The sequence below is a fragment of the Phocoena sinus genome, chromosome 16 (assembly GCF_008692025.1).
Source record: "Phocoena sinus isolate mPhoSin1 chromosome 16, mPhoSin1.pri, whole genome shotgun sequence".
Taxonomy (NCBI): domain Eukaryota; kingdom Metazoa; phylum Chordata; class Mammalia; order Artiodactyla; family Phocoenidae; genus Phocoena; species Phocoena sinus.
In genome coordinates this window covers 4,709,693-4,725,026 of record NC_045778.1, presented here as the reverse complement: position 1 = coordinate 4,725,026, position 15,334 = coordinate 4,709,693, and the positions used below count along the sequence as shown (strand labels likewise).

Sequence of the window (15,334 nt, the reverse complement as noted above, 5' to 3'; positions counted from 1 at the left end):
GACCTTGACCTCACGGAGCCCGCAGACCAGACGGGGGGCAGACGTGGACAGCAGTGAGAGCAGGGTTGCAGAGGGTCCCTGAGAGAGTCTGGGAGGCACGGGGAGCTGGGGGACCAGGAAAGGCTTCCGCAGGCGGTTATGCCCGAGTTGCATCTGACAGGTGGATGCCGGGAGAAGGGCACCGGCAGGGAGAAGGGCCGAGCAGAGAATCACATGGAGAGGAGGTGCGTGCGGCCGGAAGACCTTGAGCGGGTCCGGGGTGCGAGGTCCCCGAGAGGAGACGGGCCTGGTCCCGCTACAGGCCCTCCCCCCGCCGCGGGGGGCAGGGGCCCTGGCTCAGGAGGGGAACGCGCGTCTGGAGGAAACGCGCAGTGGACCTCACCGCCTGGGGCTCCTGCATCCCACATCCTTCTTGCAAGAGCGCGGCGCCTCTGCCGCACCAGAGCTGCCCACGGCCCCGGGGACCTCCTGACCATCTGAGTCCTGAAAGGACGGAGCCAGGCGGCGGAGGCCGGTCCCCTGACGGTGGTGTCCGAGGATGCCGCCCACTGGACCCCGGGCAGCCCTGGCTCCACCGAAAGGAGGACCATCCGCCCCGTCTTCGCCTTGACGACAAACCGCCCATCCGCATGAGGCTTCGTTGCCGTTCTGGCTTACACTGGCCCGAGCCCGTTCTTGCGGAGAGCATCCGAGGGAGTCCCCGCCATGGACGGAGGATCGGGGTGGCAGTGGCACACAGGGAGGGCAGGAGGACACGCGGGCCCTCGGCCCCCGCCTCCGCCCTGGCCTCACGAGGAGTCCCCGAGGCTCTGCCATCAGGGTCCCTGAGGGCTCACTGCAGGCCCAGAAGGGCCACCTCCTCTGATGGGGACGTTTCATCACCCCCTTTACACACGTGAGAGAAACGGTGAGATGCTGAGCTGGGAGAGGAGGAGAGAGACGGACCCAAGAGGGAAGAAACACAGGGGCAACGGTGGCAGCGGGGGTGGGGGAGGAGGGGCCAGGCACCGCCCCGCTCCCTCGGACGTCCCCAGGGGGGCCCCGGCTCCGCCATCCAGCTCCAGAGGAGCCGCCGTGGTGGATCTCGGGCACCGGAGGTCAGCGGGTCCGCACTGGACACTTCTGACGTCGTTCAAGTGTAAACTGAAGCTGGTGCGATGAGACGCGTGAAGAGACAGGGTCAGCAGGCTGCTGGTAGGATTTCTTCCCCTGGGTCATCACTAAGGCTTCACGTCCAGTCTTTGAAGCCCTCAGCCCTCGGAAAGAATGGCTGGGGCGGGGGGATGAAGGGAAGTGAAGGGTGATGAGGTGGAAACCCCGCTACCCAAGACCCCGGTCCTGGGGGCAGGCTGTTCAAGTGGCCCAGCGGAGGCCTGCAGAGAAGCAGGATTTAACAGGCGGGAGGCTCAGAGATGATAAAAGAAGAGCCCCAGAGAGCACCGCCAAGCTGCAGGGCCACAGTTCCGCTGTCACGCGGGTGTCCTGCTAGAGCCCGGCCCACCGTCCTCCGGGAGCTGCGGGGCTGCAGCAGGGACAGGGTCCACCCGCCCCCAGCGCGCAGAGAACGTCTCCAAGCCTTGCATAGAAAAAGAACAAAGGATAAAAACTAGAAAAGACACATTCTGCTGACTTCTCACTAAAACCTGGTGAACAGAATACTAATATTCCGCCGCCCCCTTGGATTTCTCTAGGATGACTTCTGAAGGTTAGGCAGTAAGATCTGTATGCAAAGCCGTTTACAGCGTTCAGTTACCACATTCCTTTCCAGCCAAGACAAACCCTCAGATGCGGGAACAAGCACAGCATCGTCTGTCAACTCAGGGACGCTTCCCTTTCGGGAGAATTCTGGTCTACTTTTTATTCTACCCCCAGACTTTTGGTGGCAGAAAAACCCTTCCTGAGAGGCTAACGAGAAGAGGGCACTGGGGGCTGGGAGGGAAAAGGAGGTGAGGACGACTGCAGAAAGGACCCCGGCGTCCTCGCCCTCTCCTCCCACCGTGCCCTGCCCAGGGCTGCAGGAGGTGCCCGGCCTCGGGCCCCTAGGAAATTGGACCGCGAGTTCCAGGGTGACGGGGCTGTGTCACATTCCTCCTGCGTCTAGCACAGGGTGGGTGCTCCATCAATGCTTATTATATTCTAAGCAGAGGAGGGTCTTTGAAATAGAGCTGAGCGGTTAAATACAGATTATGAAGACTCTGGCCTATTAGGCATCTGAGTGGCTCTGAGCCTCCTGGGACCAGGGAAGGGCCTAAGACTGGCCTACCAGTCAATGACTTGGGCGCCGTAACGTCAGGAAGGCTGTGCACATATGGACAGAGGAACAGGCAGGGAAAAAAAATGCCTCTTCATGTATACACCATGTGCAAGAAAGCAAAACAAAACCACATACATTTCCTTGGAACTGTGTGGGAAGTGCCCTGGCAAGTTTAAATAAGCAAGGGGACTGAAAACAGAAATTAACTTGACCATGCTCATTATCATACATTAACACATAACAAGAGGATTACGAGTCTCTCCGTTTCACATTGTCTCCATTTCATTTTACTGAACCTAAAAATAGGCTCATTCATGAATTCAGACCCTCTAACCCTACTTTCCCTTCAAGTGTAAAGGCTCTCAACCAAGAATTATTTTGCCAGTGGGGTTTTCGGGAACCCAGTGCCCATGGGATGGGACTATGCTTCCATGGCAACGCCGCTTCTCTTGGGAGGCGGCAGGAGGGGCGCAATGGTTCTTTGTTTCCGTGGCAACGCCACTTCTCTCCGGAGGAGGAAGGAGAGGTGATGGTTCTTTGTTTGGGTGTCCTGACTTCTGCGTGAGTGTACAGCGTAGCTTTACTGAGCTATAATTCATATACCAAAAAATTCAACCTCGGGCAGAATTCGGTGGCTTTCAGTAGATTCCCAGTCGTGCAGTCATCAGCACTATCTATCTGGAGTATTTTCATCACGCCCTCCCCGCCCGCCCCCAATTACCCTCACTCTCAATCACTACACTCGCTCCTTCCCCCCAGGTGTTGGCAACCACTAACCAATTTTTGTTGTCTATAGATTTGCCTATTCTGGACATTTCGTGCAGATGGAATCGTACAACGTGGAATCCTCTGTGACAGGCTTCCTTCCCTTGGTGTCACGTGACGTAAACTCCTCCACGTTGAACACACGTCACCACGTCATTCCCTCTTACTGTCCAGCAATGCCCCATCGTGTGTGTACACCACATCTTGTTTGTTTGTTCATCAGTTGATGGACATTTGGGTTGTCACTTTTTGGCTGCTATGAACACCAGCGTACAAGTTTTTGTTTGAACACACGTTTTCAATTCTTTTGGGTACACACTTAGAAGTGGAATTGCTGAGTTATAGGGTGATCCCACGTCTACCTTTTTGACGAACTGCTGCATTTTTACAGTCCCAGCAGCAGGGTATGAGGCCTCCAATTTCTCCACATCCTCACTGACACTATTTTCCATTTCTTTCCTTTAATTTCACTATAGCCATCCCAGCAATGTGCAGTGCTAGCTCACTGTGGTTTTGGTTTGCACTGCTCTAAAAACTAATGGTGTTACAACATATTTTCATGTGCTTATCAACAATTTGCCTATCTTTGGAGAAACGTCTTTTCAGATTCTTTGCTCCTTTAATTGGTTTATTTGTTGTTTTATTATTGAGTTGTAAGAGTTCTCTATGTATTCTGGGATACACGAAGTCCCTTATCAGATATATGATTCTTAAATAGTTTTTCCCATCCTGTGGGTTGTCATTTTACTTTCTTGACAGTGTCCTTTGAAGCACAAAAATTTTAAATTTTGGTGAAGTTCACTGTATCTACTTTTCTCTCGTCACTTGTGCTTTTGGTGTTGGAACAAATAAGACTCTGCCTAACCCAAGTTTACAGAGACTTACTCCTATATTTTCTTCTAAGAGTTCTATAGTTTCATTCTTACATGTAGATCTACGGTCTGTTTTGAGTTAATTTTTGTGTCTGATGTGAGGTAAGGGTCCGGCTTCATTCTTTTGGATGTGGATGTCCAGTTTTCCAGCACCTTTTGCTGAAAAACAATTTTTTCTTCATTAACTTGTCCTGGCACTCTTGTTGAAAATCAGTTGATCGCAGATGCAAGGGTTTATTTTTGGACTTTCAACTCTATTCTGACAATCTATGTGTCTGTCCCTGTGCCAGCACCACACTGTCTTGATTCCTGTAGCTTTGCAGTATGTTTTGAAATCGGGAAGTATGAGTCTTCCAACATTTTATGATTGTTTGAGCTGGGTCCTTTAAATTTCCATATGAATTTTAGGATTAGCTTGTTAATTTCTACAGAAAACCCTGCCTACTGACTTTTGACCTAAAGGCTGGCAGGTGTATGCTCGTTCCTGTACCTACAGGAGTCTGTGACCCAGAAACAGCATCAAATTCCTGGTGAGATGAAAATGGTTTATACCCTGCTTGGTTAAAAAACCCGTGGCCAGGAAGAGTAAGAGGAGGTCTAAAAATTTCCCAATTGGAGGGAAGCTGGGACCTAGTTCCCATTTTTCTTGTGATCTTGCAATCCACGGGCAAAAACTAAAAGAAGAAAAACTGCTTTATGGACAAAAACAAGTTTAAGTGGCTCTGAATTCAGAACAGTAGAACACATTTTAGTTACAGTAACATTTTTCTAAAGTAGAAAGACCAAGTACTTTCCAGGGATCTTAGATTTCAAATCATCTGAACCACCCCTACCCACAAAGGTAACACACATCAGGGCTACGGTAACGCTCAGGCTTGGGAGTCAACAGACCGAGGTCTGAATCCTGGCTGTGCCCCTACTAACCGAACAACCTCGGACAAGGCCCGCCAGCTCTCACTGATGACCAGGCTGCCGTGACGTCCCCGATGCACTGATGGACCTCAACACCTCCCCCAGGTGCCCCAGGACTGGTGGCCACCCTGGCAGCTCAATCCCCGTTCCTGAGACTCCGGGCATCTCTCCTCTCTCCTGTCCCCTCAGGGGACAACATTCTCCAGCATCTTCATGAAGGAGAGATTTCACAGGAAATCAAGTGAAATATGCTTTGGAAATGCCACCAACATGACCAAACTCACATTTTTTTGTTAGAAGTGACAGGCAGGGAGAGACATATTTTTTCATGTGAGTCAGAGAAGGATGAAAGCAGTACGAGAGCTCCTGCTGGAATCTCTACCCGTGAAGGTCTTCACCTCTCGTCTCTGCAGCACTGACATTACCATTAAATGTTTTCTGACATGTGGTCTCCCATAACCTAATACTGAAATAAATTTAAAACAGTTTTCAGTGGCTACACTCGGCATTAAACTACAGAAGAAATTAGGAAAACGTTTAACCAAACTTCTGAGAGGGAAACATAATTTTCGGGAAGAGAAGCTTCAATGCCTGAACCTGCACCAGGATAGAAGTTTCTATATTACTGAATTCCACAGGTCCCTGTGGCCCTGGATTTTATTTTTTTAGTCTGTTCTTTCTTGGGCAATTTCTACTGTTTCACCCTCAGGTTCACTGATTCCATCCTCGGTCATCTCCATTCTGCTGGTGGGTCTACCCACGGACTTTGGCGTTCAGTTACTCTATTTTACATTCTAAAATGCTCACTTCATTCTTCCTTACAGCTTCTGTATCTTTGTTGAAACTTTCAATTTCTTGGCCGAGAATTTCTATTTTTCATTTGTTGCCAGTGGGTTTGTAATTGCTCACTGAGGCATTTTTATGATGGCTGTTTGAAAATCTCTGCCCTATAATTCCAACATCTATGACGTCTTGCTGTTGGCATGTCGGCTGTTTCTCTCACTCTGGCTGATTTTCCTGGTTCTTGGCATGACAAGTGATTTCCAATCGTGTCTCTCGTGCTGTTCCTGGGGTCCTGAGGTCCCTGGCCAGTGCACCTTCTTCCCTCTACCATTCAGGTCTTCTTATGTCTGTTTTATGTACAACGTCCAAGGTTTTTATCTGACTTAGGAGGAGCGACAGGGAGCAGTGTGTCTATTCCACTTTGTCTAGGACTGGAAGTGTCCTCAGGGGTTTTTCTGAAAAGTAAGGCTCTGTTTACCTGATCCTGTTAAGAAGAACAGTCTAGATAATGTGAATACCTTCTGAGTTATTGTGAATACTTTCCCAATATCATGACCTCAGTCCCATCTCCACATCACCTGTCAGCACAGGGAAGCTGCCCTCCGCATTTTACATAACATAATCCTGATCTGGAATGTTCCTTCGTTTCCCCACTTCCCCCTTCAAAAACCCAGCCAAGAACCACTGCCTTCCGGACAACTTTCCCTACTCCTGTTCACACAAATCTCTCTTCCCACCTCCAGATTTGGACTGTCCCTTGGTCTGTTTTTCTTGAGGGAAGGGAATACACCTCCCGTGTGCTTGTACCATGGATGCAAAGGATGCTCTCAAGAACGAATCCAGGTAACTTTGCTGCATGTTAGAAAGGGAAAGGACCAAAGAAATATCTAATCCAGCCCCTAAATTTGCAGATAAGGAAAATAAGATTCTTCATTTATAAAATACGCACCAAAAGATCGCACGAGCCCCAGAGGAACACAAGAAAGACAAGAATAAGGGGGTCGCTTACAGAATTAACCAGAAGCTGATCACTTTACATCATTAGGAGCCAGGATTACCTTGCCTAGAGAATAACCTCCTAGCTGAGAGAGGAGAACATGTGGTGTTGTCTTAATATACAGCACTGGTTTCTGGACGAAGGAGTCAACCGCGGTCCCACTGCTGGGTTATTAGTCTGCAGAGACAGCCAGGCCTTGGACTTCAGCATCAGCGATTCCCCAGCCCTCCAGCCTGGAAGCTGTCTGACCTGAAGACTAATTGTCTTTCATGATCTCTCATTATTCATTGTCTCTGTTTCCACAGAAACTCGACAAGCACAACCCAGAACTCTAATACGGAAGCCACGTGAAATAACGGATAGAGGAGGTGACATACAACTCTGCAGACAAGGCCCATGTCCACCGAGGAAGCGACCCTGCCTGGCTCTCAGGCCTCCCCTGTTTGCCACCTCCTCCCCCACCGCCGGTCCCCAGGGACCACAGTGCCCTGGTGTTCCATTTATCCATATCTGAAACTGCCTAAATGCTTGCTTGCGTTTCTCTCATCCAGCCCCTCCATTAGAATGTCGGCTCCATGAGGACGAAGACGCGGTCTGTCTGGTTCATCACCAAGACTTAGTGTGAGGCCGAGCGCACAGGAGATGCTCAATCCGTATTTACCAAGTGAGAGAATAAATGAATGCAGCAACGCACAAACAGATTTCTCCAAGTCTGGCTGTTCTAATAACCCTAACGGCTGTCTACTGCCCCAAAGGTACCCTGGACACTTGGGTGACAACGTGTGGATGTCCCCCTGGGGCCAGCCGGCCCTGGGGACAAGTAGCCAGCGGTGTGAGGCACTCACTGGCTCTCTGCAGCTAGAGCACACGCCCGGCCCTCCCACAGAAGTGGCCCTGCCAGCCCCACTGTTTCACCTGGCGCCGGCAGGGGGTTGGCGGAGAGGGACAAGCAGAGTGACGTGGCCGCACTGATGCAAACCAACCGAGGCGGCACAGGGAGGACAGTGCCTGACAAAGAGGGGCACAGAGAGACGGCGGGAGAGAAGGGCAAGTCTGCGGGCCAAGTGCCGGCAGTGCCACCAGAGCCCCTGACAACCGGCTCAGAGGCTGCCCCTGACGTACTCGTCCTCCACACGTGCTCCGCCCCAGGGCTTCTCCCACTGCGGGGACCCCAGAGCCCCCGAGGGCTGGCGAAGACAGGTTCCTGGGCCGCGCCCAGAGCCAGATTCACCTGTTCTGGGCAGGGTGTCTTACCAGCTGGGTACCTGACATGTGGCCAGTGTGACTGAGGAAAAGATTTCTCTAATTTAATTCCATTTAATTTAAATGTAAATAGTCCCATGTGGCTAATGGCCACGGCACTGCACGGTGCAGACGGCGCATTTCCACCCTGGTGGAAACTTCTCTGGACAGTGCTACTCGACAGCATCTGAAGACTGTGCTTCAAACTTCTCTGGACAGTGCTACTCGACAGCATCTGGAGACTGTGCTTCACACTGTAGCCACAGCTTCTCCCCACAAGCAGGAGGCGGCCAGTTTCAAAGGGAAACCTTTAAAATGAGACGGCACTCGTTTGCCTCTGTACCCTCATCGCCCTGGGGGGAGATGCGCTCAGACCCAGAGCACTGCTGCCCGGGCGCTGATGCTGGCGAGGCCCCGGCGCCTGGTGAGGAGGGCACCGCAGGAGGGGCAGATGCCTCAGGCGGCTCCCCGCAGGCACGTCTGCTTTGGCATCCAGCAGAGGTATAACTTCGCTTCTATAACTCGCCTATGTTCTGCCGCGAGAGGAAAAAAATACCACTAACTCAAAGCCAAAGGTGTATCTAGAGCCACGTGCTGTTTCAGGGCACCCGCTCCACGCCTGCGGGTAGAGGCCCGGGGGTACTCACACTGAACACCTTAATGTCGTTTCGGGTTCTTATCTCTTCCACGAGGGCCAGCGGTTTTCCTTTGGGTACTGGGATGGTGCCAAGGACGACAGTCCCCAGGGTGGACAGCACCTGGCGAACGGCCTGGATGAACGGCTGACTGAAGAGCTCCATCTTCCCCACCTCGTCGATGACACACACGCTCTGCCCCGGGCCACCTCTGGGACCTGCCTGAGGATGACAGAGACACTAACTGGGACACCAGGTCACATGAGGCAACGGGCCCAGGGGTCCCCCTCCCCCGCCACTCACCAACTGACCGTCAGAGCAGGGAAGGCAGCCCCACTTCGGGAAGCAGGAGGCCGTCTGTCCGTCCACCCAGAGCAATCAACTGGCGGGAGCATCCAGGGGAGCTCCCCTGGAGACCACAGCACCCAGAAAACTCAGCTCCCCGAGCACCCCGTTTCCCTGGTAATTTCCGCTCTTCTGGAATGGTCCTGATAATGGCCAGGCTTTATATTTGTATACACCCAGGCAATAAGCAGGCTTAAAAGAACCGAGGCCGCAGGCCTGCGAGCCCTTGTCAGTTGTTTCGATTTTGGGTTGTATGATGGCCTGTCTGCTGGGAGGAGGTGACCGCTGCGGCCAGATGCCTGTGTATTTCCCAAGCTGCGCTACGAGGGTCGGTGGAAAGGAATGAAAATGAAAAGAGAAGGAGTCCTGGTTAAAAAAAAAAAAAAAAGTGAGCACGTTGTGCCCTTTAATCTCAGCTTCCCCTGCTAGTGACTTTATACCAGTGCACTTCCACTATGTCCTTGCAGACCCCTCTAGGAAGAGGTGGGGCAGCCAGCCTCCAGGAGTCCTCATTATTCCCAGCTCCTGGGGCGCGCACCCTGTGCAGGCCCCTCCCCACAGTACCAGAGACCGACAGCACGCAAGAAAGACTGCTGTTTCTGTCCTGGTCTCAATCTCTATCCATCCATCCATCCACCTATCCTGGATCACCTGCTCGCAGGGAAGATGCCTGCCATGTTGCGAGGACACGCAGGCAGCTGACGGTGACGTCCAGGTGATAAGGAACTGAGGCCTCATGTCAACAGCCAGGGAGGATCTCAGGCCTCCCAGCAACCATGACCGTGAACTTGGAAGCCTCAGGGCACTGCAGCCTCATGAGAGACCCTGAGCCTGAACCGTTCAGCAAAGCCGTTCCTGGATTCCTGATCCAGGGAAACTGTGAGATTATAAGTGTTCGTTGTTTTAAACTGCTAGATCTCGGGGTAATTTGTTACACAGCGACAGGGAACTAATACACGTGTCCTCTCTAGAAAGCCTTCCCTGAGGAAGCTGATAGGACTTTGAGTAGTTTTTCCACAGCAGGGACACAACAGAACATACAGTGAGCACTTCAGTGAATGCAGAGTGACAAAAACATTTCTATATCTTTAGACAAATGATTCTTTCGAGAACGGTTTGTAAAGCTGATTTACAAAGTACTTTTCACTGTAAGTTCTCAGATTCCTTAAATACTAACATCAATACATTCTCAGAATGAATGGCTAAGTTAAGCTAGATTTTGCTCCAGTTCCAAATACCAAAGCTCTTACACAGTGTGGCCATGAGTGGCGTGCATATGGTGACCAGTGACAGATGGGGCTGAGGGCAGATCCTGGAGCCTCGTATGGTGCACAGAGGGGTGGGATGCTGTCCAAAGGCTGAGACTCAAAGTCAGGATCACACATTGTGCTTGAAAGGCTGCTCACTGTGTGGATTCAGGAAGACAGGGGGGACTTCTTTTGGAACAGACAGCATGGGATTGGAGGGAAGCCTTAGAGCAGTGGTTTTCAAACTTTTCTGTAAGTGGTACTCTTTTAATTCTCCTGCTTACTGTCAAATACATATAGCTTATTTTTCCACTCCGCTTACTGGCAGAAAGACCAGGAAGGGGCCCACTGTCGTCGTGCGAGAGAGGTCTGAACAAGCACCCAGACTTCTGTGTTGCCCGTGCACTTCACGTTCACCTCTGAGCGTACCTGCGTGCGTTTGTATACACATAGCTACCCCGTCTCCCCGCTAGAAGCAGAGATGACGCTGTATTCATCTTTTTCCTTCCCATGGAGTTGAACAGCGCAAAGCTGGGCTGAGGCAGCTGATGTGGCCCTGCACTGGCAGGGCAGCTAAGCGAGGGAGAGTGAGGGGTCAGTTGCTATTTCAACATTTTCTTTGAAAAATGAATGCCAGGGCTTCCCTGGTGGCGCAGTGGTTAAGAATCCGCCTGCCACTGCAGGGGACACGGGTTTGATCCCTGGTCCGGGAAGATCCCACATGCCGCGGAGCAACTAAGCCCGTGCACCACAACTACCGAGCCTGCGCTGTAGAGCCCACGAGCCACCACTACGGAGACCGTGCGCCACAACTACTGAGCCTGCTTGCCTAGAGCCCGTGCTCCACAACAAGAGAAGCCACTGCGATGAAAAGCCCGTGCACCGCAATGAAGAGCAGCCTCCGCTCGCTGCAACTAGAGAAAGCCCGCGCGCAGCAACGAAGACCCAACGCAGTCAAACTGGGGAGAAAGAAAACAGCTATCGGCCACCCGTGTGTCAGCATAAAAACAGACACTACCACAACAGCGAGCCAGCCCAACTGACCTGCCTCTGAGTAAGGAGTGTCTGAGGCATTTTGCTTCCCCCAGAGACCATGAATACCTGTGGACGCTGTCTTTCCGGAGGCTACAATCTAAACAGCAAACAGAACTCCACTCCAGCACACCAGAACGACGGTTTTGAAAGCGGTCAGTTCCGAGAGAAACAACATCAAAGCATGCGTGAGCACCCATGGCTCTGTGTTTAGTGGGTGCACGTACGCGGGCGGTCAGATACACGTGAGCAGGTCCACGATAAAGCACACGGCTCCACAGCCACCCTGCCTGCCTTTCTCTACGACGTGCACCAATGAGAGCTCACCTACATCATTTAAACTTCCAGACACACACGTAGACATTATTTTCTACCAACTGGAAATGCTCATTTTAAAACCTTAGCTTATATAAAATTCCCATTCTGTCCAGAATTAGGGACTTTCTTTATCCAGAAACTATAGGAATCTCAAAAAGGCTGGGATTTTTAATGAAAAATTGAGTTATCCACGCTCAGTTGAGACAGATATCAGAGGCTAAGCCACTCAGACACCTGTAAACAGTCAGCCTGTTTTTCTGAATAACACATGAACATACATGAATGAGCTTAATAAAAGAACTACAATTATGTTCAGAATTGTTTCCTTTCTATATGGAAAGAAATTGTTTCAATTTTAAAAGGAAACAGAAAAAAAACCCAGTGACCATTCACCCTGTTTTCCATTATTCTAAATGCTCTTCTGAGTTGATGAAGACACAGGGGTACAGCACTAGGGCCCAGGTTTGAAAACCATCAGTAGCCTGGCTCCGGCTTCCCCGTTTCCGGCCGTGGGTTCCAGCCGTGGGTACGGAGTAAGGAGCCCGTGCAGGACTCTGGGCCACGTGGTTAAAAGCACTGAGCACACCCTATGGGAGCAGCCGTTCTCCGGGCATCCCCTCCCCGCAGAAGACAACTCAGGCGGCGTCACTGCGGTCCTCTGTGCCAATCCCCACGCTCTGCTCCCGTGCTTGCATTTCAGCTCGTTATACATTTTCACCGTCACAAAGAGTGGGAAAACCTTCTCTGTGCAAAGCACATTTCAGTCCCTATGTTGGTTCTGAGGGAGAAGATATTTTCTTGGGATAGAGTCCTAAAGTTGATCAGCCAGGAGTGAGAGAAGTTATGAATCATTTTATAGCTTTGGTTACACTCAGCTAGCTTGCTTTCCAGAAAGAGTAAATCAATTTACCTCTGTATCAGCTATGCTGTAGAGCTGAAAAACAGTGTGATTCTTTCGGCCCTCTGTTTAATCCTTATGTGTACTTTTAAGGATACAAAGAAAATGTAAACATAAAATAAGCAATTTCCTTCAACCAAAATACTGAACGAAGAAAAAGCTAATTAAAGTTGCCTTTGCCTTATTCTGAATTACTTAAATAATACATATTTCCAGTGGTATTAAGGTTGCCATTTGTTTTTTTTTTAAACATCAGACACAGACTGGCTTCTGAGCTCGCCTGTCTGGGACAGCAAGTCTCAGAAGTGATGGGAGGGAACCAGGTGGCCATTGGCCAGAAGGTAGGCAACAGAACTGGAGCCCTGCCCCCTGAATAGCCACAAGTTCTGGGAAAGCTGGAAAGGCAAATGGTGCAAACAGCGGCCAAGGCCGAGCAAGTTCCTCGACCCTCTTAAGTTATTAGCTGTAAGGCAGGGCTCCAGTTAGACTTTTACGTGTGTTTATTCCAAGCTTTAAAGTTTTAGGATCCCTCGGCAGTCTGGTGGCATGTCGACTGCATGTCCCCGGGGAATAAAATGCCAGGCTGGCGGCCAGTACGAGACGTTTAGACGGCCCTGTGCACCCTGCAGCACTGAGCACACGTGGGGCAGAGCTGCTCCCACCCACATGCCGGAGGCTGGTGCTGAGGCTCTTCCTGGATGTCCCCACGGGCCTCCCCCGGCTCCACACCAGCACCTGACCACAGAGCGCCTTGGCATCTTCCAAGCTACGAGAAGGACCCTGGGGCTGAAACAGCGTCTGCTGGCTGACTGTCAGCCCAGGGGGATTAAGAACCCAGTCCCCCTCGTGATCCCAGCGCCGTGGGACCAGACTAGATGTTTGGGCTCGTGGGTCCCACGATGGGCCCCGGTTCCCAGCAAACACAAATCAGACTGTTGATGTGACGTCCTCCCAAGGTACCGCGCCCATCACCTCCCTCAACTTCTCAAGAAAAGTAACCATAACTATCCCTATGCTCTGCACCTCCTGGCAGCCGGGACTAACACACTTTACAAGCATGATCGCCTTCAGTCCTAATAACTTCACGTAGCAGACATCGACATCTCTGCTCTACAACTAAGGAAGGGAAGCCAGGGGGTAAGTGACTCATCCAGTCCCCGAGCTCCCAAGGGACAGGGCTGGGGAGGCTGACCCAGTATCACCCAACTCCATGGCCTCTGCCACCCACTGTAGGCAATTCCATCTGCACAGTTTCCACATGAAATAAGGAAAGAACTGAGTCTCAGAAAGTCATCTCACCATGAAGAAAGCACTCTTCTCGCCAATGAGAAGGAAGAGTGCCTTAGTTTCTAGGGCCCTACAGAGGTATAGCCACAAAAACGCTAATTTTTTTGGATTAATTATATTACTCAAAAAACCCTACCTATTTGGGGTCCCAGAGCAATAATACCACCAACCTCATTTTATCACGTACAGAGAACGGCCCTGCAGGTGAAGGGGCCTCTACCCTCTGCCAGGAGCTCACCTCTTTGCACACAGTAGAGAAGACAGGAGCGGGTATCCCAATGAGCACAGGCTTACCTCGGCGAGATGCGGAGTTCGCTTCCAGGCACCCGGAATAAAGCCAGTGTCACACTAAGGTGAGTCGCATGCATCTTTTAGTTTCTTGGTGCATCTAAAAAGTGTGCAATCGCATTATGTCTAAGAGAACGACGTACGTACCTTAATTAAAAAATACTTTATTACTAAAAACTGCTAACCATCATCTGAGCTTTTAGCAAGGAGTAATCTTTTTGCCGGTGGACGGTCTTGCCTCAGTGTTGATGGCTGCTGACTGATCCGGACGGTGGTTGCTGAAGGGTGGGGTGGCCATGACAATGTCTTAAAATACGACAACAATGAAGTCTGTCGCATTGATTGGCTCCTACTTTCATGAATGATTTCTCGGCAGCAGGCAATGCTGTTTGACAGCATAGACCTTCTTTCAAAATTGAAGTCAATCCTCTCAAACCCTGCTACTGCTTTATCGACTAAGTTTATAGAATACCCTAAATCCTTGTTGTCATGTCAACAATCTTCACAGCATCTGCCAGGAGTAGATTCCATCTCAAGAAACCTCTTTTTTTGCTCGTCCATAAGAAGCAACTCCTCATCCATTAAAGTTGTATCCTGAGATGGCAGCACTTCAGTCCCATCTTCAGGGTCCACTTTTAGTTCTCTTGCCATTTCCACCACATCTGTGGTTACTTCCTCCACTGAGGTCTTCTTTTTTCAATATTATGGCTTTTATTAAAACGCTGCACAGAATATCCTTATACACACATTTGACTCTCTCATTAGGATAAACCTCCAAAAGTGGAATCACTGGATCACCCACTGAAGTCTTGAACCCCTCAAAGTCACCCATGAGGACTGGAAGCAACTTCTTTCAAATTCCTGTTAACGTTGATATTTTGACCTCTTCCCATGAATCATGAACATTCTTAATGGCATCTAGAACGGTGAATCCTTTCCAGAAGGTTTTCAGTTGACTTTGCCCAGATCCATCAGAAGAATCACTATCTCTGGCAGCTATAGCCTTACAAAATATATTCCTTAAATAATAAGACCTAAAAGTTGAAGTTACTCTTTGATCCATGGGCTGTAGAATGGATGTTTTCTGAGCAGGCATGAAGAAAACATGAATCTCCGGCTTCCCCATCAGAGCTCTTGGGTGACCAGGTGCACTGTTAATTTTGAAAGGAATCTTTTTTCCTGAGCAGTAGGTCTCAGCAGCGGGCTTCATATATTCAGTAACTATGTTGTCAACGGATGTGCTGTCACCCAGGCTTTGTTATTCCATGTACAGAGCACAGGAAGAGTAGATTTAGCATAATTCTTAAGGGCTCTAGGATTTCCAGAATGGTAAATAAACACTGGCTTCAACTTCAAGTCACCAGCTGCACTGACCCCTACCAAGAGAGTCAACCTGTCCTTTGAAGCTTTGAAGCCAGGCATTGACTTCTCCTCTCCAGCTATGAAGGTCCTACGTGGC

At 50.4% G+C, this 15,334-nt stretch overlaps 1 protein-coding gene across 2 annotated transcripts in view; it reads right to left on the bottom strand.

Moving 5' to 3' along the window:
* Positions 1-15,334, bottom strand: part of NTPCR (nucleoside-triphosphatase, cancer-related) — a 36,709-nt gene that overhangs the window by 1,591 nt on the left and 19,784 nt on the right. For both annotated transcript variants that reach the window (XM_032608443.1, XM_032608444.1), the window contains exon 4: positions 8,473-8,682. In XM_032608443.1, coding sequence (XP_032464334.1) covers positions 8,473-8,682 — 210 coding nt within the window. The remainder of the gene's footprint in view (positions 1-8,472; positions 8,683-15,334) is intronic.